Below are 21,751 nucleotides of genomic sequence, written 5' to 3' on the forward strand. Positions count from 1 at the left end.
GTTCTGATAGATTATTCAGAACATAAAATATTTAAGTCATTTTTCTATGAAAATCTTTAATACACTTTTAAATAGCAAATATTTATTTTATCTTTAGATCAAAGGTAATTTAGGAATAATATGACCATATTTTGCTGTACCCCAGTGATATCCTTCAGAACATTTAAAAAAATCTAACCCTATTGGCCCTTATATTAAATGATCCCAGTGCTAGGTCTTTCTTTTCTTATATGTGTGTTAATCACTTATTTTTAGGCCATAATAGGTTAATAGGGCCAAAACTAATAGCATTTCTCCCCCCAATTAACTAGCACTTATACTTTGAAAGTACTCTGCATCAGAAAGGAAAGTACAAAGATGGTTTGAAGAACTTTTTATATATATATATATATATATATATATATATATATATATATATATGTTGTAGATGGACACAATACCTTTATTTTATTTGTTTACTTTTATGTGGTGCCAAGAATCAAACCAGTGCCTCTACCACTGAGCCACAAACTCAGTGCCTGGTTTGAAGAATTTCAATATTTTTTTTAATCTTCAGCACCTCAAGTAATCAAAGGGATGAATGGTTAGTGTTATTGAATAGGTGACTTCTGGATAAATGAGTTTTATTGTAATTTCTTGAGAGCATTCTTCTATATAAATTTGGTGATTGCTGGGTCTTATACTTGAATAAAATATTATAGTTTATTAAACCAACCAACCAAAGAGTTTTTGATAGATGTGATTTTAAAAGTTAAAATAATGGAAATTACTTTACCCAATGTTAACTAATACATTGGACTAGTGAAGTAAAAATAAATTCACTAAGAAAAAAAGCTGCTAATTGCACAGGAAATGCTAAGCATAGCTGAGTTGATAGGCACCTTTTCCTCTAAAATTACAGCATGAAAATGATCCTAATTTGTATATTTGCCTTAGATAACTATTCCCAAGGGTTGTTTTTGTTAATGGCAGTAGGGAAAGATAATAAAGACGGGGCACCCAGTTGTGTAAAATTGGTACGATAATTAATAACAAACCTGGCCCAGTAATTAAGTAGTCACCTTGCCAGAGTAAGTTCAAAGACATTTAGGTGGTTTATTTAACTTTATGATTTCAAAATATTGAATTAGACACCATGGGCTGGAAAGGATCATAGATCAGTGAATTAAACAGCAGAAGAAAACCTCGGCCAAATAAAGCTCCAACCCTGGCTCAGCTTCCAAATTGGCTGGATGACTTGAGCAAGTCACTTAACCTTCTTGTCCTTCAAGTGTCTGGCAGCCAAGTAATGAATTACCTCTGAGAAATGCAGAAAGAAGTTAAATTAAATAGAACTATACATGTTGAGAGTCACGGAATTGCTAAGTTAACACCAAAAACATTCTAAGCAACTATTTTAACTGTGCAACTTTTGACCATCAGTAATCTTTTTTCTTGATACTGGGGATTGATCACCAAGGGATGCCTTATCATTGAAATACAGCCACAGTCTTTTTCTTTTTTATTTTAAGACAGGGTCTCATTAAATTGCTGAGGCTGGCCTTGAACTTGCAATTCTCCTGCCTCAGACTTCATGGCTCCTGAGATGACAGGCTGTGCCACCATGTCCAGCTTGAATAAACAATCTTTTATTTGTTCTTTTTAGATATACATGACAGTAGAATATATTTTGACGTATTATGCATACATGAAGTATAACTTCACATTCTTGTGGTTGTAAATGATGCAGTTACACATGTGTTCATATATGAACATAGAAAAGTTATGTCTGATTCATTCTACTGTCTTTCCCATTCCCAGCCCCACTCCCTTCCCATCATCCCCCTTTGTCTAACCCAATGAACTTCTGTTCTCCCCTACCCCTTATTGTGTATTAGCATCCACATATCAGAGAGAACTTGAATAAATAATCTTCAGGCACAGTTCACTAAAAGATTTCAACAGGGAGCACTCTGTCAACATCTTAGTCAAAATCAGTTTGCAAGTATAAATTCTGTTTATTTCCTAGTCCAAGTTTCACAGTAGGCAATTAGATTCCTGAATAGGGTTTATCATTAAGTCATTTCATCTCAATAAACTAATTCATCCAAATCTAAATAAACACAAAACTCAAGCTGAACTAACTAGAATGTTTCATTGCACTCAACGATCCTAAAAAGACAATAAGTTTAAACATTGATGCAAAATTCCTAATTTATCTTACTAGCTGTTTGTGGATTATCTGAAATATGACAGGCTCCTATATTGTGGTCATTCTGCCAACTCTGAAGTCTTCAAGATCCATGAGTCTTTCCAGTTAATGGAGTGACATCCAGACTGCTAGGACACATGATCATCATCTACTTATTTGTCTTTTACCTGATATTTTAAAATATACTCTGTACTTGTATGTATTGCCTACCATGTATTTACTTATTCATATGCATGTACATTTATAGATATTGACTTACTACTTGGTGTTCAAGGTACAAAATGGTCAAGTCCTGCTCAGACATATGTGAACGTCCCATGATAATGCAGTAAGGTCACAGTAAAATAAAATAGCTTAGTCTGGAGCCATCAGGGAGAGCAACAAAGGAGTCATATATGAGCAGGGAATGGGAGATTTCCAGGCAGAAGAATCAGTGGGAAAAAAAGAGTAATCAGTCAAGACTAGTTAAAAAAGCATGACATCCCTAGTTATGGTAGAGAATAGGTTATGTGGGAGCCCCATGGGACAGATAGTGTCAGGAGATGGAGCTGGAAAAATAGAGGAGGAGAATCTTGAAAACAAACAAAAAAGTTTGAGCTTTGGCTTCCAGATCAAATGGAGACGCTTCCCTGAAAACCTTAGAGGGATATAATTGTGTGACAATCAGGGGTAGGACAAGGGCTAGGGAAGGTAGCTCAGTAGTAGGGCACTTGTCTAGCATGTGGGAAGTCCTGGATTCAGTCATTTCTGTACTGGGTGGGGCGGGGGTGGGTAGGATAGGCTGATCAGAGCAGTGACATGAGGCCTAGAGAGGAAGAAATGTCTCTGAGAAAGATCTGGAAAAAAGAACAGGAGTTAGTGACAAACTGTATGTGGACCTGAAAAGAAAGAGGCACTGAAGTTTTGGTTTGGTCGACTGAGTAGACCAGGATGCCACTGTCCATGATGAGAAATAGAAGAGAAGCAGCAGGTTTTGTGAGGAGGATAAACTAGGTCTGAAACGCCAGGCCAACTAGAGATGTTTAGAATATAGTTAGAAACACGAACATGGAGCCTAAAAAGATTCACAGTCTCAGTGATAGACATTTGGCCATCTCAGCACATGCGGTCAGAGCCAGAGGAGTAAATGAGATTGCCAAGGGCAAGCAAGTGAAATAGTGAGGAGGCTGAGAATGTACCCTGGGAAACATCCTTGTAAGTGCCAAAGAAAAATAATGACTCATGGATGATTGCATACAGGGACAAAGGAAAGCAGTAGAGTCCAGAAGAAACCCGGGGTTTTGAGCTGGGAGGTTGGTGAATTGTCGTTCCATTAGTTAAAACAAGAAAGACAAAAAGAAAAAGGAGTTTGGTGATCAATTATAGACAAGTCCAAAAAAATTATTTTCTTCTCTTACCATGATAAGTTGTGTTACATTATACCAAAACTATTTTCAAAGTTTTATATCTTATTTATTTATTTACTTATCTGTATGTTTATTTTTGGTGCAGAGAATTGAACTCAAGGCCTTATGTAAGATAAGCATGCACTCTATCACTGTGCTACACCCGGTTTTATATTTTTCAAGGTCTATCTGACCATTGTCAAATACCGTAGTATGGAGTATTGGAAAGGCCATGGGACTGGGAATTAGAAACCAGTTGAGTTTTTTTCTGGACTCAGTATTCATTCAAATATTTACTGAACGTTTTTTTCCTAGCCACATACTATATTAGATGTTAGTGTTGCGGCGGTGTAATAATTTCCCCCTACAAAATAATAGAGAAAACTAATTAATGAAATATACACAACATACCCATGAGAACAAGTGTACTAGTGCTTTTAAAAAGTAAATATAGGATATGTGTGAATTTATAACAACCTAGAACCTGACCTATCATGTGGGTCAGTGAAGATTTTTTTTGAGGAAATAATAATTGAGTTGAGAACTGATATGAAAAATAAATAAATAAAAAGCAAGAAGATGATACAGCATATATGAAGAGCTGTAGGAGGAAGCATGGCTATTTCAAAGTGCTAAAAGAAGGCAGCATGGGTCGAGCAGAGAAAAAGTCAAACAGTGCTTGAATGGGTCTAGTGATATGAACAAGGTCTAGATATTAGAAGGTTTTATTATGTGTCTTTAGATACTTATACCAAGAACAATGATAAGACTTGAGAAAAATTCATATGTGGGTTTTCAGAAGAGACATGCTTTAAAAAGAACAAAAAGGTTTGACTGCAGAGAACAGAATGATGAAGAGAAGTGGTGATAGAAACATCTTGTAGGAAGGCCATTAACAGAGCCTGTACAGAAATGAGGGGCCCTTGTACTAAGAATGGTGGTGGAGGAGAGAGGAAGACTGATGTCTAAGATATTTAAAAGGCAAAAGCAATGGAACTTGACGGATCGAATAGGAGTGGTTAGGAGGGGGGTTCCAAGATGATTCTCAGGCATCTTTCTTGCCCGTGCATCTAAATGAATAATGTTGCCATTCACTCCAATGGAGGTCCATGGAGGTACAAGGTTTTTGGTTGTGAGAGTTGATAAGATTAAATGAGATATGTTAATTTTGAGGTATATTTGAGATACCCAATAGAGATTCCAAAATAGGCCTTAACACACAGATCTGAAGGAGAGATCTAGGAAGGAAAGCACAACTGGGAGTCACTGGGAATGTTAAATTTAAAAATATAAATAGGCCTTTGGCTATTATCTCTCTAATCCTGATTTCTAGGAAGTCAGATGAACATTTCATTTCACCTTGGTGACATGGAACTCCAGCATGATTCCATTCTGACTTTCAGCTTGGTCTATTGGGACCCAGTATAGGAACTTAGTCCAAAACAGCAAAACAAAACAGACAGACAACAAGGTAAAATTAAATGTTCATCTGACCTTCCTAGAAATCAGGATTAGAGAGATAATAGCTGAATTTCCTAAACAGTCCAGTTTCACTTGGTATGACAATGAGATTCTCTCTGCTTTAATCCTTACAAAAGAAGGTGACCTGAAGTAACCTGATGCTAACCAATCAGTTATTTCTCAGTTCTTCTCCTTGTCCCCACATTACAAGGAAAATAACTTCTAAATGACCCATCCAGTTTTTGTTTCTGCTTTGCTCTGTCCTTTTTTATTAAAACCAACCACCTCTGCTAGACTCACTGGAACGCTTTTTCTGTTTTATGGAATGAAGTGCTACCTGGTTCTAGAAAATATAACCAATTCAGATCTTTAAATTGTTGTAATTTGGTCTTTTGACAAAATGTACATAGAAATTTAAGACATTGATGTTGATAGGACCCCAAGAATACAGTGTAAGGTGCCAAGAGGGCCTCAAATTGAACTTTTAAAAGAAATTGAGCCAGTAAGATAGCACAGGCCTCTAATCCCTGCTAATTGGGAGGCTAAAGTTTGAGGATCACAAGTTTAAGACCAGCCTTGACAATTTAACCAGATCTCAAAATAAAAACAATTAACAAAAAAAAAAAAAGAAAGAAAAATTGAAACATGTAAAGTCCAGGTAAAGATAACTTGGCAAATGAGAGTAAGAATGATAAGTGGAGAAGGGCTGGGAATATAGCTCAGTGGTAAGCTTTGAGTCCAGCACAGTGGGGGATGAAATAAGCAGGAAAGTCAAGTGCAAGGAGAAGTTCTAAAAGGAAGAGACATCAACGTTTCAAGCCCTGTGGCAGTTCCCATGACTACTGTCCTTTCTGTCAAATCTGATGTTTGAAGAAATGTTGAAATCTATAAATAGGGGCTGATAATGAAGCTTACAATAAAGCCCTAGGTTCTGTCCCCAGTTCCCCACCTCAAAAAAAAAGAAAGAAAGAAATCTCTAAGTGATTTATTACAAAATTAGTCTCAATTGTAGGTTTGTCTGTTTTTATTTTTATTTTTATTTTTCAATCCTTATCTTACTGTCAGTCCTTCTTAGAACAGTTAAAAAAGCCCCCAAAATATGAAGTTACATAGGAGAATCTACCCACTTTGTATTGTTTGCATGGACAATAACTGCACTTAGAATCTGGAAACTCCTTTCCCCTTGCTTTTATCTCTTCCCTTTCCCCAACCTGGAAAACCCCAGAAATGACTTTGGGACCTGTGGATATGAGCCTGAGCACCTCAGTTCTAGAAATAATACTACCAGGTAATCATCTCCCTGGGTTAAATGGCCAGCCGTGGGGTGGAGGAAGCACCTGACATTCAGGAATGCCTTAATGGTGCACTCTTCCCTCATCTTGGGGTGAGTAGGGACACATCCCAAGCTCTTCCCACTTTGACTTCTGCAGTGGGCATTACTCATCTTCAAGAAAAGGGAAGGTCAGAGGAGAGTGGACACTCCCCCACAGAGCAGAGCTAGCCATGCACCTGGCCCAGTGACTGTCCCTCTGCCTCCCTGCTGATGTGAGGAAAGCTAGCTAGCAGGACCCCTCCCTCTTCCTCCAGGCCAGACGCTGGGCTTGTGGCAACAGTTCCAACCACAAGCTGACTACTATATACAAATGATTCATTTCCAGCCTTCTGCTTTCCTTTAAAGAGTCAGCTGTCATGTGCCGCCTGTGACTCACTGAAGCTCCCTTGCCCCAGGGAAATAAGCACTCTAAAGATTCCTGAGTCTCAGTCCCCTCCTAAGCCAAGAGAGTCACGTTGCTCTTGTGATGATACAGCACAGAAGCATTCAGGCTAATTCCTATTTGCTGTTCTGCCAGCCAAAGCACCATTGTTTCTGAGCGTAAGAACTAGGAGAGAAGACAATGTATGTTGCTTTCAATATGCAGGACAAGGCTGAGGCCCCATTGTGGCATGCAAAAATTGGAGAGCAAATGAGTGTTTGCTCTATGGTTCAGAGAGTGAGAGATGGCTGATATATCTGATTCCATAGTGTGCTTATAAGGGAACACAGAGACTTTCAGAAACTTTAGGAAGTGCTCCTGAGCTTTTCACCCTCAGTACTGAGTCTCACCCAATGAAAATCCACAGATGACATAATCATCATATGTTCATATTTTCTCTCCCTCCTTCTTTCCCTCTTTATTTTATTTTATTTTTGTTGGTTATAAAAGACTGACATTGTTTTCAAGTCAGCCATATCATAGTTTAAAAAATCTGTTAGTTTCCAATGAGGCTTTCCTATAAGGAAGATGCTTCGGTTACCACATTTTAGAACCTAGTTTTCTGAACTCCTCCTTATGGATGTCCTTTATATTTCAGAATTAGGTCAGCCGTTGTGAGCCTTTGCCAGAGCATCATACTGTTGAGGCCACAGACAGATGAATCACCTATTGCCTAACTAAGCTGAGCTAGAATGTGTCACTGGCAGCACCCTTATTTCAGGTTTATCTCAGGCTACTACTTCTGTTACTTTGTTTTGAGGATAGATATATTATTGATATTCACCAAATGAACAAAGGCATTGAATGGTTTTGATGTGTGAAGGAGCTAACAAAGACTGTTATTTTATATTCATGAAAGGGAATTAGGCAACAGAATATGAATTCTAACCTATACGGTGTTATTTTAATATTATAGACCTTTACATTGTTAGCAACCATTTTATGGACAAATATAATGATCATGTTTATTTGCTATGAGGTAGTTTCATTTAGTGGAGTCAAATTAGATTTATAGAATGTTTATTTTTTAAATATGGAAAGTTATCACTGTGATAATCTGGAGTTTAAAAGTTAATCAAACTTTTAAGTTTGCAGTTAAAACCTGAAGATCAGATTCAGAAAAAATTCAAACTGGTTCTTTTAATGAATAAAGGACTAAAACCAAAGGTCAGTTTTTCTATGATGAATAGCCGTCTCACTGCCTCACTAAGATAGATTGGAGATGACTTTCTGTGACTCCCCACCCCTAGACTATTTTTAGTACCATTAGGGGAGAATCACAATGTTCTTTAAAAAAATCCAATCAAATTTAAATTTTTAAATGTAAGTAAAAGGACAGTGTTTTGAAATCAAGAAAAGTTTATCCTTAGTCTGAATTGACCAAATTCATAAACTTATTGAACATCTATTTTATTAAAGACATTGGACAAAGCCTTTCAGGGGATTCTAAGAAATAACCAAAGCTTTGTTTTTAGGAAACATTTAACTAAAAAGACAGGTTACACTATACAAAGTTTAATACCAACTTAAAACAAGTAATAATGTGGTTTAACTAAAATGATTTTGTCATATACATAATTGCCAAATGAATGATACAGGAACTATAGGCATCCAAAAAAAAAAAAAAAAAGGGAAGAACACTTAAGTCTATGTAATTAGAAAAGAATTATGAGCCAAACCAACTATTAGTAGTTTTACCAATTGTGAATTTGAAATAGAAACAAATCGTGTTTGGTGTTGGTTTGACAGCTGTACAGAGGGACTTCTATCCTCTCATCTGCCTGCATTTATGTTACTCCAATTTACAAAATACCATTTATCTAAATATCACGGCCAATCACAGTGTTGCCTCTTTTGTAAGATTGGTTGAGCTAAACAGAAGATGCAAATAATTACATAAAATTGAATGAATCAATGCAAGATATCTTTACTATGAAGATAGACATATGTTCTTAGAGGTTTTTTTAATACTAACATCATCTTTCCTTCCTTCCTTCCTTCCTTCCTTCCTTCCTTCCTTCTCTCTCTCTCTTTCTCTCTCTCTCTCTTTCTTTCCCTTCCTTCCTTCCTTCCTTCCTTCTTCTCTTCTCTTCTCTTTCTTTTTTCAACTGGAATGAACCCAGGGGCAGTGGGATACCACTGAGCTGCTGACCTTGCGCTTGTGATTCTCCTGCCTCAGCCTTCTAAGTAGCTGGGATTACACGCCTAGGCCACCATGCCCAGTTCTATGTTAACTTTTTAAATGACATTATTGTTCATGGTGAGGAGGAAAATGATCACAAATTCAGTGAAATTGAAAAGGTAGTAAAAATTAATTTGACCTTCCAGATGGCTAATATTTTCTAACAAAGGGAATGTAGTTGTGTGCCCCAAAGGTGAATGTGCCCAGGAATCATCTGAGAGTCCTGTTAAAAAGCAGACTCTGAATCTGTAGGTCTGGAGTGAGACCTGAGAATCTGTGTTTCTAACAGTCCCCAGAAGAGGTAGGAGCTGCTAGTCTGTGCACTTCAAGCAGCAAGACTGGAGAAAGGAACATTCATGCTGTCTTCCCTGAAGGGTGTATCATAGGTGATAATGCTATTTAAGGGAAATAGCAATATTATTAGAGTAACATTTTGTATGGTTTTTGTCCTTTGTTCTCACCCATTGCTAATATTTTCTTTGCCTTTAGCACGAAAGCAAGAGATTATCAAGGTCACTGAACAACTGATTGAAGCCATCAATAATGGGGACTTCGAAGCTTACACGTGAGTAGAGGCACATTTATTTTGCTTTCATACATATGGAAAATGTGCTTTCAGTGTGATTGCTTTCTTTAACATATCTGCACTCATATATATTTCATCCCAGATTTAATATGGCATCAACAATTTTATTTCTTATAAATGATGAAGGGCCCTCAAGAGAAAAATAAATGTATTTAGGATTTCAGAGAGAGATGACAAAACTTCCAAGGACTGGAGATTTCTTTGCAAATGCACAGATGTGTAATCATAAATGTATGAGTGAAGGGCATGCAGGCAGAGCAGTCCATCTGAGCACAGACACAAAAAAACAGGAAAGCACAGAAAAGGTGCATTTGGGGTTAAGAAATCATTTTTCTTGCAGTTCTGCAAGGAGGCGGAGACAAAGAGATTAAATGGCTACAACAGGCAGCCTTCTCCCTCTTCAATCAGTGCAGCTCAGCTTTCTCGACCTGCATTTCTTCCATGTGTTTATCTCTTAAAAGAAATTTTACTTGAAGAAAAGATTCTAATGCTTTATTTAAAGTTTCTAAGTAAGTGGTTTGTGGGTTATATGAAGGAAATCAGCTTAAGTACAAATAATGCATTCCATTTAAATGGGGCATGAAGGTTTATTGCACAATGTATGTGAGTTCATAAGTTAGCTATTTGGAATAAAAATCTGTCCAAGCCTCCTTCTTACTCAATACAGCAAAGTGAGTTTTCACTTGAGTCAAAGAGTTAAATGCAAAAAATGTGATTGACTCTGATCTCTGGTTATAAAAATCTTTGCAAGCTTTTAATGGGGAAATAATCATAAATGAGAAGATAAACTTTTTAGTTTATTTAGTTAATTTATATACGTTAAAGAATCAAAAAGAATTCTGAGACAAACAATAAAATAAGAAAAATATAACGTTTTAAAAAATAATGTTTTATATTGTGTGAATAAAATTGAAAAGCAGAAAAAATAATAGATAAAGAACAAGAACAGACTATCGACACAAGAGGAAATACAAATGAAGAGTAAACTAACAAAAGCATGTTCATGTCCACTAAATAAGAATGTGCAAACCTAATTGCAAAAGCATTTTCGGATTATCAGATCAGTAGGTATGCAGTCTCTCCTTACACCAGATAAGCACAAATACTGCAGGATGACAGTGACTTTCCTACACCATAGAATGGAACATAAATGGTTGCAAACATTCAGGCTGGTTGAATTAGAGGTGGAGGGCATTAGTTGTTATATACTAGAAAGTTTTCATAAAGGTTCACTTTAATCCTATAGTCCTACTTATAAGAATTTAACATGACATGGATTTAGGTTCTGGGAATTGAACCCAGGGCAATTTACTACTGAGCTGTATTTCCAGCCTTTTTAATTTTTTATTTTGAGACAAGTTCTCACTAAATCTCTTAAGGTTTTCCTAAATTGCTGAGGCTGGCCTTGAACTTGTAATCCCCCTGCCTCAGCCTCCTGAGTTGTTGGAATTACAGGCATGTGCTTCCGCACCCAGCTTTTTTACATGAATTTTGAATCTAAAACATGGTATAAGATTTATAAACACAGGTATACATTGAAGCATATTCATAATATTGAAAATTTGAGACAACATAAAAGTATAACATTATGGTAACCATTACATAATCTTGAGTGCCATTAGTACAATGGATGTTTATGTTTATGTAGAGTTTCTAGTGACCTGGCAAAATACTTGCGATGTTTTTGCTGAAAAGAAAAGTAGGATATAAAGATGTATGCACATAATTATTCAAACATAAGAAAAAGCATTGAAAGTAGAATGAAATGTGTCAAATTACTCTTGTAAAAGAAAAATAAAGGGGCCGGAGTTGTGGCTCAGTGGTGAAGTGCTCGCCTAGCATGTGCAAGGCTTGGGTTCATCCTCAACACCACATAAAAATAAATAAATAAAATAAAGGTATTTTGTTCAACTACAACTAAAAAATAAATATTTTTAAAAAAAGAAAAAGAAAGAGGTTGTCTCTGAGAAATGAAATTATGGGTAGATCTTTTTTCTGCTTCCTTTTTATTCTTTCCAAATTTCCAAAGGCAAGTATTGCCTTTTTTTCATTAGTGACAAATAGCTGTGTTGTCTTTCCTTACTGTAACAAAATACCTGAGATAGTCCACTTAAAAAGAGGAAAACTTCATTTTGGCTCATGCTTTCAGAGGTATCAGTCCATGATCCATTGGTCATGGGGCACAAGCCCCTATTGTTTGGGGCTCATAGCAGTACGGTATATCATGGCAAGAGCACATTTATCTTGTGGTGGCTGGGAAGCAAAAGTGAGGAAGAAGCAGTGCTGGAGTCTTAATATATTCTTCAAGACCACACCTCTAGTAGCCTAACTTCCTTCCACTAGGCCCCACCTCCTAAAGGTTCTACCACATCCCGGAAGTACCCTGGGATTGGAACTAAGCCTCAACACATGGGCCTAGGGGAGACATTATATATTATAGCACTAGGCAAATATAAAATATGGAAGAGAGCAAATGGAAGAACTAAATTAAATCAGGTGCTGATTCTTATAAATTAAATGTTTATGTACATACAAACACATGTGTATACATTTATATATATATATATATAAATATATATAAAAATTTTATATATATATATATATATATATATATATATATATATATCTCCAATTCTTTAACAAGACCAAATAAAATATATATACTTGGAATAAAAGAAACAGTTTTTTTTTTAAAAAAATGGAGTTTAGAAGAATACTTTTTGTCATCAGACACAGTTATTAAACAATTGTTTTTAACTCTCTACCAAAGAACCTTTTCTTCTATTTTTTTTTGCTATTGTAACCTTGTTAGACTCATCTGATTCTCCAAATAATAATCATATTATTTTTAAAAATAACAGCAATGCAAAAAAAAAAAACACTTTAGTAATAGCATTCCCCTGAGGAATGGTTTAAAAAAAAATGTGCTTTGTCATTGTTTTTTATTCAGACACAGAGGACAATTGTAGCCAGGCAAAAGTAGAGTATTATCTGTATTCTCAGATCCTTTAAAGTGGGGTATTAAAAGTAACACAGTGCCTAGGGATCACATTGGTTCACTAATTCCTTTGCTCATAGAGGCTTTGGGTCCCATTTTGTACTTTTAGACCTAGAGATAATCTAACAGCACTTCCATTTGGTAGATTTTGGATGTATTGATAAAGCTCTGTCAACTGGTCCATAGAACACCTGCTCATAACACGTACACACACATCAAATGGCAGCTTTGTGAAACTTTTCTAGATGCAGAAGAGATAGATGATTGATTGATTGTTGGATAGATGAGTGAAGAGAGAAAAAATAGATTAACAGATTTACAACTATATTAACTCTTTTGAAGGTTGTGTAAAAATATTCATCAAAATATAGTGATTCCCAGATGATCTTAGAAATGATGTCAAGTAGTAAGAATTTTGGTTCACTGATATTGACAACCCAAACTCCTATTTATAGAGGGAAATAATAGCTTCTGGCAGAATAGATTCCTGTTACCATAGGAACACTATTCTTTTTTTTTTTTCTCCTCACATTTTTTATCGGTGCATAATAGCTGTTCATACTAATGGGACTTACATATTTCTACATGCACAGAATACACAATAAAACAACATAATTTGGCCAATTTCACTTCCCAGAATTTCCCCCAGGAACACTGTTGTTAATAGAAAGAGATTTTAAATATATGACGGGAGCTTAAAAGACACTTGCCCCACAGGCAACCTCAGACAGAATTTATAAACTCAGCATCGCCCCTGACCTTTTTGCGACTTTCCTTACCGCACAGGGTAATTGCTGTGATCTCCTACCTTGCCGCACATTCTATGAAGAGTACTGCACTTTGAAGAACCATAGTTTGACATATAAAAATTGTTTTTCTATTGAATAATTAAGAAATTTAGGTAGGGATGTAGCTCAGGGGTAGAGTACCAAAAAATAAAAATAAAAAACTTAAAGAAATTTTGCTGGCCACAGTAGCACACACTTCTGCCACTCAGGAGGTTAAGGCAGGAGGATCTCAAGTTCAGGGCCAGCTTGTATAACTTAGTAAGACCTTGTCTCCAAATAAAATTCACAAAAATAAAAGAAAGTTTGAGGAGGTAGCTCAGTAGTATTGTACCCCTGGGTTTAACCCCCAGTTCTGGGAAAAAAAATATTTTTAATGAAAAAATACAGAAGAAATCTATTATGTGTATTTTAACCTCCTATTTATTATCTTTTGAAAGTAAACTTTAAACTTAAACTCAGTTAAGTCTTGAGGACATGCCAAGAAGCATAGGATGTGATACCTTTAAGTCAATTATGATATAGATTTTTCATGTGAATATAGAAGGTGTGATTCATCAAAATATTGTTCCAAAATATTTAATTTTAGAACCAAAGCTGCTTTTATAGGGCTTGGTGTATGTTTAGACTTGAACTATAAAATATGGAAAACATTTAAAGAACAATAAGAGTTAGAACAAATGGATAATTCACTTTGGAAACAAAGAAGTAGACATTCTTAAAAGGAAACACTTCTATTTAAATCAGTTAATTAGTTTGCCCCAATTATAGCTCTCTACAAAGTTTCTTTTTGAACTTTATTCATCAGCCCACCCTACCAAGGTCTATGCTAGAAATTTCATATTTTTAGTGGCTTTCAGAGGCTCTCTTCTTCTCTGATTGATAACTAAGAATGTTTTGCACATAGAAGAACAGAACATATCAGCACATTTATCGATTGACTATTTTTATTATTTTTTTTTTCCTACAGAAAAATCTGTGACCCGGGTCTTACTGCCTTTGAACCTGAAGCTTTGGGTAACTTAGTGGAAGGGATGGATTTTCACCGATTCTACTTTGAAAATGGTACATTTACTCCAAATTCAACAACGTGCTTTTTCCAACTTCTCTGCGAATTTCTCCCAAATTTGCAAACTCTTTGTCTCTTTTCTGCAATAAGAAACGCTTTGTTCAGCATCATTTTACAAGCATTTTGTGTTCGAAACTGAAAATAATGTTTATATATACATTCACACTGTATATATACACATAAGGAGAGACAGACAGACAGACAGACAAACTTAAAAGGTTTATGGTGTTTTGAAAAACATCTGCCTTTGGATAAAAGGCTTTGTGGGCGGGGGAGGGGGGTGGTCATGGTGGTGGTGGCAGTGGGGATACAACCAAGGGCAAGCCCTCTACCACTGAGCTACATCCCCAGCCCTGGATAAAAGATAATTTTGATGGAATGCACCCATTAAGTCCAAGGGAATGTATAATATAAACTGCATAATGTTATTAAGAAAAGTATTATTTCAAGGTTTTTAAAACTGTTTGTGTAAGAAAAATTTTAAAAACCACAGCACACAGAATGTTCTACAGAGAAGAATTCTGTGAAGCATATTTGGTGCTTATTTTCAAAATTTTAGTGGTCTCAGATAAAACAGACACATTTCAGAGAAAATGACAGAAGTTTCTCCTATAGAAATCCCTCAGGCCATCAAAAAATGAGTAAACCAGGAATTCCCTTTTTCTTCTTTCCCTTACTCCTAATGTTATTAGAAGTTATATTTTCATGATGCCTGCAGTGAACTCATTGTTTTTGCAGTGAGATCTTGTTGATTTAAAAAGAAATTATAGTAATGATTAGGATAATTAAGCTCACTTTCAGTAATTATAAACATTGATAAAAATGCTGGCCTTGACGTGGATTTTTAACATGTATTATGAATTGCTTTTACTTATATGCACCATGTATTTGCACACCAGGTGACAAATTCACCTGATCAAAGCTTTAGTAAATGTTCTCATATTCTCTAAGTTCTAGTGCTCTGATTGACAGCATATCATATTTCCTCTATCTGACTCTTAATCAACATCATCTCATCAGCAGTAAAAAGAATCCATTAACCTATTAATATTTTAACTTATTTCAGCGTGACACTGCCTTTTTTATGTGACAGTGGTATTTTGAGTAATATACATAGTATTTTCTGAGAATGAGAAGCAGGTTTCAGTTCAAACTGTTCTAGTGATCAAAGAGAAATACCATCAATAAGTAATGTGTACTAAGTCCTCATGTCTCCTGGTAACTGAGTAAGTAGAATAGGTAGTTACTATTAAAACACTAGAGATGGGAGCCTCATGAGCACTACTTAGTCAAAAGAAAGACGGTTAGAACCTATTTGGCCAACACCAAATTGTAGATTTTCACTTAATAATCACAGATAGGTTATCATGGACTGGACTGCACTACATGGAGGAGTCACAGGATGTGATACAGAAACAAATTCATGCTGTGACCAGCCTTTCTTGGAGACAGTGGTCTCTGGGCTTGATATTTGCTGTTTTCTTGTCTGTGTTCGTTACCAAAAACACACTCCACTACAAGCTATCCTGTGAACTACCCCAGCAGGTCATTCATTGAGATGACAGCTGCTGCTCAGAGCACCTGCGCCTGGCCTTCTCCACTTCTATTCCTATTATGTCTTCTGTTTCTAATCATTTCCCATTACAAATAAATACACTATAGCTTTTTCTCCCAATCAATCAAAATTTCTAAAATAGCATGTAAATGGTCTATAAAGGGTATCAAAGAAAAAACTGTTTTCCCTTTTGTTCTTTTCTCTTATCCTTTATACTTTAGACAGCACCCATCATCAGATTAGTGCAAATAGCCAGATTAATTAATTAATTAACTAAGGAGTTAATAAGTAGCATTTCATCTATTAGTATCAACTGGAGTTATTACTGGTTTTGGTTCACTTTACATAGACACTAATTGCTTTCTTATCATGTTGTTCTTTTTCAGCTTTGTCCAAAAGCAATAAACCAATCCACACTATTATCCTAAATCCTCATGTCCATCTGGTCGGGGACGATGCTGCCTGCATAGCATACATTAGGCTCACACAGTATATGGATGGCAGTGGAATGCCAAAGACAATGCAGTCAGAAGAGACCCGCGTGTGGCACCGCAGGGATGGAAAGTGGCAGAATGTTCATTTTCATCGCTCGGGGTCACCAACAGTACCCATCAAGTAAATATTTCCAGGCTGTCAGCTTCTTTGTTACTATACCTATGGTCATCTCCTTCTACTTATTCCACTGTTAATAGCATGGCATATGTTATTTAATGCTAGTGGTTGATCACATTGGTGGAAATAAAGGCCTTCCTTGGGAGAGTCTACAATTCTCTGGGACAGTCAATCAGATGAGCCAATAAAACTTGCCATAAAGCAGTACACCATAGTTTTTGACAGGAATTAGAAACTATACTGTCACTATCTACTGATTTATTATATGGTTAAATCAGAAGGATTCATGTAATAAGGCAAAATATTTGTGACTTCATTTTCACAATTGGCCGAGGAAGGTGATGTAGAAGGAAAGCATAGAGCAGGGTTTGTAAAATGGCCCGTGAACTATAAGAAGCTTCACTTCCTAGATTACCCCCTAGGGCTCATTGACTGACATTAGAAAACTTATAAATCAATTTTACCAAGCAAATATCAAGTTTTGCAGTGCTTTCTCACCTCACTGCTCTACCTCAAATGTTGTATTTGACTACCAGTCAATAATCAGACAAATATTTATTGCACATCTCTGAGGTGTTTCACCTGTGCCAGGTACAATGTGAGATAAAGGCCTTTGCCCCTCAAGGAACATACATTCTAGTTCAGAAAGTAACTAACTGAAATAAATAAAAATAAATAAAAATTATTTATTTTTATAAATAAATAAAATTCTGCAATCAAGTTTATAATCAACTGAAGAGTAAAGTAGAATGAGGAACCCAAAGAGCACACTGCTGTTAACACTTCGCATATAAAATAGAATCTTAGACAAGGGTTAAATGACAAGTGTTACTGGAAACATAGAAACATAAAAAGATCAAAGGGAAGATAGTCCTAACTAAGGGAGCATCATGAAGAAAAGTAATGTCAGGATTTGGGCTAATATGGTAGCCAGTTATGGGTGAGGAAGATTGGCTTCAACTGGATTAAAGGACATATGGAGGAAAAGAGGTTTACATGGGCCAAGTAGGACAAGATGATCAGTAAGGGAGCTTAGATGGAAGAGATATTTATTTAGTCCACTGCTGATCTCTTTAAATTCTCTCCCCACATCACCTGTTGGTAGTTGAGGGTGTGGAATGGGAAGTCAAGTCCATACAAACAGCCATTCAACTCACTCCAGAGAATCCATCATGATATCTTAGTTTGCTATATACCACAGTGGTTTTCAGCGGCCTTCTGTATAGCCTCAATAATTATATCACTGTTGGATTTTGCAAAAAAAAAAAAAGGGGGGGGGGGGGTATGGTCAATAAAGACAAAAAAAAAAAAATACCTTAAAAGCAATAGGTTGAAATTCCAAAAAACGATAGTTATATCATCAAGATAAAGGCACTAAAGGAATATGAAGATAATGAAAACAAACTATTTTTGTGTTTGTGTGGTTTTTTTACCCCAAAGAGGTACAACACAAATTGCCAGTTAACATAGAAGGGATTCCATTTGTGTGGTAGCAGGGGCTGGGTTTTTCTGCAATTCCCTGAAGTGTTGATGGGATAGAGCCTATTTAAGAAAACTTCCTTTTACGCCAGGTGGCTTAAATGGGGCTTCTCTTAATAGGCCACCATGTATTCCAAATGGGAAAGAAAACTTCTCAGGAGGCACCTCTTTGTGGCAAAACATCTAAGGCCTGAAAACCATTCACATATGGGTCTTGTAAGTAGCATCCTGCTCCGGGATACTTTGCAATTGGAGCTAATCTCAGAAAGGCTGCATGGCTGATTTTCTTTCCTGGAGGATATTTGTTCTGCATTATATTCCATGAAACACATACAAGGTCTTTAAAAATCCATAGCAGTGTTGCATGAACTCCTATGTCTAACATCCACTTTAGAATATAACCCTTAATTTTAAAGGTAATACATGCTGAGAAGGACCTTTTTCCTGTAGTTGTTGGATTGTGTTATTTTAGAATCCTGGAGTTCTCAGACCAACAGTCATGTTGGAGTCAATTCAGACAACTCTCAATTATCCAGACTAATTTTTATTCACCTTTAGAATCCTTTGGTGATTTACTATTTTCTAGAAGTTGCAATTGCTGTAAGCAGTTGGCTGAGGTTAATATGTAAATTAGTTTGCTGTGCCTGACTGAGCATGATGGTACTTGATCCTCCTGAGAACAGGCCACAAGTGGAAATCAAGCTGAAATTTAAAAGGTACAAAGTAAGGTATTCCACAGGATAACTGAAAGTTAAATTCATGCCTATGTTGTTGTTTTTAAAAATGTGTTTCTGACACTTGGATTAGGATCCAGATAAGTGTGGTGCTGTTGTTAATATTTTCCCCACTCGAAAACTGGACCTTATAAGAACTTCTAAGAAATAGTGCTCTCAGTGGTTGCTTTAAAGAATGAAATAAAAGTAATCATTTTTTTCCATTCTAGTGGCTATATTCCTTGTTAAATTCATTTCAAAGTTTAATTTCTCAAGGAGTCTTAGAATAATGAAAAACCTAAAGATGAACTTGAACTTCTGATCTCTTCCAACCAAACAATAATATTAATTTATTAAATTTGTCTAGTAAATATGAATACTCAAAATACATATTTATATTTAATAATTTGATGTCTATGACCCTGTCTCTATTTCTAGCTTAGCTTTGTGTGGAAAAAAAAAAACAGATAATACTGAGTCATTTTGTATTCTTCCTTACTTTTTTTTAATATTGTGTATTTTAATCTTATAACGATTTTAAGCAAATATCTCTTATATGCAGTGTTTTTAATCTGATCTTTAACTGAATTATAAAATTGTGGCCTAGGCACATCTGTGGCAAAGCAATTTGATGAAGCAACGTAACTTATGTCTTCTTCCGTTTTTCTCCTTTCAGCTAATTATCAACGTGCCACTTCTGCATTCTTTGGTCTCAAAGCACCGGATGGTAACCCTGGGCCATCCTCTCCTCCTCTTCATGCATGTTTCTGAGTGCATGAAGTTGTGAAGGTCCTACATGTCATGCATACGTGATGCATCATCTATCATATATTCCTTCCTGTACATTGTTTACACTTCAACGATGGGGATGTTCCATGCAAACTGAAATTACTGTTGACAACCAATAGGGGGAGGTCAGACAAAAAAAAAAAAAATCCCAGGATAGTCCAAGTACAACTATTCATCTAGTTTCTCTGTTTATGCCAAGATTTAATGTAACAGACTTAAAAAATTATTGTTCTCTGAATGACAGTTTGTAAGAGAAATGTAAATTTTTTAGAACTCTGTTTTGGCTTGTTTGTTTTTTTAAAAAGGCAAAAATATATATATCTATATCTATAAATATATATATACTTTCAGTTTCTGGGTGTGATCCTGGTTGAAATGGGTGATTTTTCACTGAAAGCTTTGCTGTTGAACAATTAAAGTGGGTTGATATGTGGGCAAAAAAAAAAAAAAGATCACATATGCATGTAGAAGCAAGAAACAGTTGGTTATCTGCCATCTAAAGCCATGATGTATTTAGTCAAAGTGTAAACTGGAAAAATTCACATCACATATGAGTTTGATCATTTTAGAACATACACTGTTCTAGTGGATTTGCTGAATTGATTTTTGTTTTCCTTTCTCAAATCTGTCCTCTGTTCTCTTCATTTTATCCCATTTCTTTGTTACTTTTGTATGCTTCCTTTTTTATTATTCTTTTGTTCTCATTCTTTTTCCTTCTTTTCTCTTGTGGATAGCAGTGTGTCAGAATAAAAGTGAAATTTGCAGAACAATGGTAAAATAAAAACTGAGGTATTTTGGAGGGAGCTGAACCAGCACTTTTGGTCATCTTCTGGGCCCACAGAACTTAAAAATAATTGAATAAAAATAAAGTTTAAATAAAGCTTAAGCTCTATTTGGACTTAAATATCCCAACTATGTGGGATGTATTGGAATTGTTGAAACTTAGACACCAAGTAAGTCCCTGTAAACTACAGTGTACCCTACTAATTGGGATGGATGCCAGGAAAATAGCAAGCTGAGAGTGGATTAGGTTTTTGTGCAAAAGCACTCGTTTCCACCTTGTGAAAGTGTAGGGGCCCCTCCTGCCTCACCATTAGCTAGCGTTCTAAAGTTAGAGAGCTTAGGGATGTTTCCACTCTCATAAGCATTTTGAACTTGATCTTTGCAACTTGTGCTTTTTTAGCTTTTCTCTTGAGTCAGAATATCATTCTCCCCCTCCAAGGAGTTAGGATTTTCCAGTTTAAAATAAAAAGCAAAGGGAAATGTCCCGGTTTTCTTTGTGCTTCTCATTTCTCCTTTGTTGATTCAATTCCTGTGAGGTTTTTTCTCGTCCCTGAAATACTTTCTAGTGCATGGAATCTCCATCAGCGTTATTTTAACCATAGTTACAGTCCTCAGAAGCCTATTTTTTAAAGCAGAAGGAAAACAACAAAAAAACAACCCTCCCTCTTTTCTCTCATTTCACCTTTCTGTGTTGATTACTAATAACCTTAGATATTGTTGCTAGTGGACGTATGGTAGATGGGTTGAAGCTTTTCTGATAATTATTACACAATTTAAAACAACATATATTTAAAATAAATATATACATTAAATGTATTGAGCCATGTTAACCTGCCAATGAGATCTGTGAAAAAATAATGGCCTCATTTTTCCCTTTTTAATTTCTTTTACCTTTTTTGTGAAGCGGCTATACGTGGCATACATGTATTTAAAAAAAAAAAAAAGTAGGTGTAGATTGGTTTTTTTTACACTTTTAACTTAGCATGTGGTGTTGAAGTATTACCGTAGATCAAGTTTGTCTTCCGCACTAAGATGTGAGGAAATTGTGATTTGTTCTCTCCACCACAATTGAATTACACATTTATTATCTTCTATCATTTTGAAACACTGCAGTTTACCATGGGACACTGTATATATTTCTTGCCATAATGGTAAATGACTGATTGATATATTTAAGAGTTAATAAATTTGTGATTTCTGCTGACAATGTGTCCATCTTTCTTTATTGAGGGATTGTCTTTATGCATGCGTGGTGTTGGCCAGTGTCAAAGGCGACGTGTCCTACTATGGTATTCGTTTAGTACATCACACCTTGCACTCGGTGATAATGGCAAGTTAATTTTCTCTGTGCACAAAACAATGATCTTTCCAGGGAAATTTTGCTGAGAAAATAGTGAACAGCTAAGGAT

General features: G+C 35.8%; 1 protein-coding gene across 19 annotated transcripts in view; it reads left to right on the forward strand.

The window, feature by feature from the left end:
- The window catches only part of Camk2d (calcium/calmodulin dependent protein kinase II delta), a 301,140-nt gene extending 279,591 nt beyond the window's left edge, over positions 1-21,549 (forward strand). For 17 of the 19 annotated variants that reach the window (XM_058583743.1, XM_058583742.1, XM_058583745.1 and 14 more), the window contains 5 exons: positions 9,463-9,538; positions 14,313-14,407; positions 16,353-16,581; positions 18,178-18,273; positions 19,447-21,549. In XM_058583743.1, the coding sequence (XP_058439726.1) occupies positions 9,463-9,538; positions 14,313-14,407; positions 16,353-16,581; positions 18,178-18,244 (467 nt within the window). In that variant the 3' untranslated portion in view covers positions 18,245-18,273; positions 19,447-21,549. Of the gene's footprint in view, positions 1-9,462; positions 9,539-14,312; positions 14,408-16,352; positions 16,586-18,177; positions 18,274-19,446 lie in introns of those variants that run through there. The other 2 variants (XM_058583747.1, XM_058583750.1) reach the window with 2 other exon arrangements.
- The last annotated feature ends 202 nt before the right edge of the window (positions 21,550-21,751 follow it).

Source organism: Marmota monax, unplaced genomic scaffold, assembly GCF_021218885.2.
Source record: "Marmota monax isolate L192 unplaced genomic scaffold, Marmota_monax_Labrador192_F-V1.1 WCK01_AAM20220418_F8-fsc00002, whole genome shotgun sequence".
NCBI classification, from domain to species: domain Eukaryota; kingdom Metazoa; phylum Chordata; class Mammalia; order Rodentia; family Sciuridae; genus Marmota; species Marmota monax.